This window comes from Clytia hemisphaerica, unplaced genomic scaffold (genome assembly GCF_902728285.1).
Source record: "Clytia hemisphaerica strain Z4C2 unplaced genomic scaffold, Clytia hemisphaerica genome assembly, whole genome shotgun sequence".
Taxonomy (NCBI): Eukaryota; Metazoa; Cnidaria; class Hydrozoa; order Leptothecata; family Clytiidae; genus Clytia; species Clytia hemisphaerica.
Genome location: NW_027103530.1, coordinates 77,234 through 79,075, shown reverse-complemented (window position 1 = coordinate 79,075; position 1,842 = coordinate 77,234). Strand labels below are relative to the sequence as shown.

The 1,842-nt window shown below is 35.6% G+C and overlaps 1 protein-coding gene across 1 annotated transcript; it reads right to left on the bottom strand.

Annotated features, from left to right (window-relative positions):
• Positions 1–301: 301 nt before the first annotated feature.
• Positions 302–1,399, bottom strand: LOC136799676 (uncharacterized). The gene has a single exon (XM_067056390.1). It carries the CDS (start codon positions 1,397–1,399, stop codon positions 302–304), a length of 1,098 nt encoding a protein of 365 aa, XP_066912491.1.
• Between the last annotated feature and the right edge of the window lie 443 nt (positions 1,400–1,842).

The window sequence follows — 1,842 nt, the reverse complement described above, 5'->3', positions numbered from 1 at the left end:
ATTTCATTCAACATAATACTAGTAAACAATTGATAATCAACCGATCCATAGTAAGTTAATTTTTAAGCAATTGTCTTGTATTGCATGACAAAATTAAAAAGCATTCATAAGTATTTTTTAACGTACAGTACAAAGCAGACAGCTTAAGTCGATCAGAAAGACCATAAAAACAACAATGCCTCTGTCAAACATCAAAATTCAAATTAATTTAATTCAAAAAATAAATTCAAACAATTTCAATTTAGCATCCAAATAAATAAATAAATAAATAAATTTTATAACAAAAAAATTTCATCAAATATTAATTTTTGTTACTAATGTTTATGGTCAAGTTGTTTATTTGACAGTTTTGAAATAACGTCGGAAGCAGACGACCAGAGATGTCACTGCTGGAAGTAAGATTTCTTAAATCAATGTTTTGAAAAAGTTCATCATCAGAGTCATTCTCTGTGATGGTGACCGATGATTGGCTTTGATGAACAGGAACTGAAGTAGACTTGTCGATACAACGTGAGATGGCTTGTCCCATGGCGACTTTTTCAGAACTACTAACTCTCTGGTAAACGGCCAGTGATGAAACAGATTTATGCCCAGTGACTGCCATGATCTGGGCTGGGTTGAACATGGATCTTGAAAGCAGAGTGGCGCCAGTTGCTCTTACACTATGGTTTGTGTACTTAGTGGAAAGTTCACATATTGCACTCATTTTGGTCATAAAATTTGACAACGATCTCTGTCCAACAGCAATGTTACAAAACCAAACATTTTCTTCGCTACAAAAACTGTCCTTGGGTTTTTGCCAGAGTTTATTGTTTGAAGAATTTAGCTTTGAAGTGTAAGAAACAAAAGACTTAACTGGGCAAAGGTTGCTATTCGGAATTTCTGGCATAAATCCACTCGTCGCTTCTTTGTCATTCTCTCGATGATTCTTGGTGAGTTCGTCAACAGCCTGACAGACGTATCGAGTCCCATCTGCTCCTGTTTGGACAACAAAAGTGTCCTTATTCATTGAGTGCATGTTTTCGGCTCCTCTTCTGCAAAAATATAGCCTGATGTCCAACTGCACTTTGTTTTGCAAACCACAAGGGGTGCTGATATCGAAGTACATGGATTGGTACATTTTCTGCAAGTCAGAGTCAGAGATGATGGGATAATGTTTCACATATCCTTTCCCTTCTTGCTTGAGCTCCTTGATGGCTGCTTTGTAGGAGATGTTGGCTTCACGAAACGCAGGATCTTTGATTATGTCGATCTTTCTTTCTATTGGTGGAGTCTGAAGGTATCTATTTAAAGAATGTCTATAGTTTTCCATGCTTGCAGCTTTATATTTTTCTCCATTGGTTCTTCGAGTGTTGATATAAAAGTGGACCAAAATATCGTTCAATTGCTTATCTGTCATATTCTCGAACCTTTCGTCCATATTTTTCTCCATTAAATAATCTCGCAGTTGTTTGGCAGCTTTCTTATTAGATTTAAGAGTGTTTTTAGCATTGATGTTGGTCTTTTTTTTCTGTGATTTCAGCTTCAGTAGCACATCCAAATCTGCTTGCCATTTTGTTGCTTCTACTGTATCTTGCTTCCAAAAATTCAAAGATATTCTGAGACTTCATTTGTTTTGTTTTTAATATTTCCAGGTAACCAACGAAGACGTTCAATTGCGAATCGAATGTTTTTATTGATTTCAGTGCTGCGATTGGCGTATGGAAGCTATGGAATGTCTTCATTTTTTTTCGAGAACAATAAAAGTTTGAGATCAAAATAAAACATTCGAATCTTGAACAAAACATTCGAAAGCGCATTCGCCAATATGCAATGTCTTCTTTTTTTTCTCAATCGAATGCA

Bases quoted from the DNA above. Each gene is read 5' to 3' on its own strand.
- LOC136799676 (XM_067056390.1), bottom strand. From the start codon at position 1,399: ATGACAGATAAGCAATTGAACGATATTTTGGTCCACTTTTATATCAAC.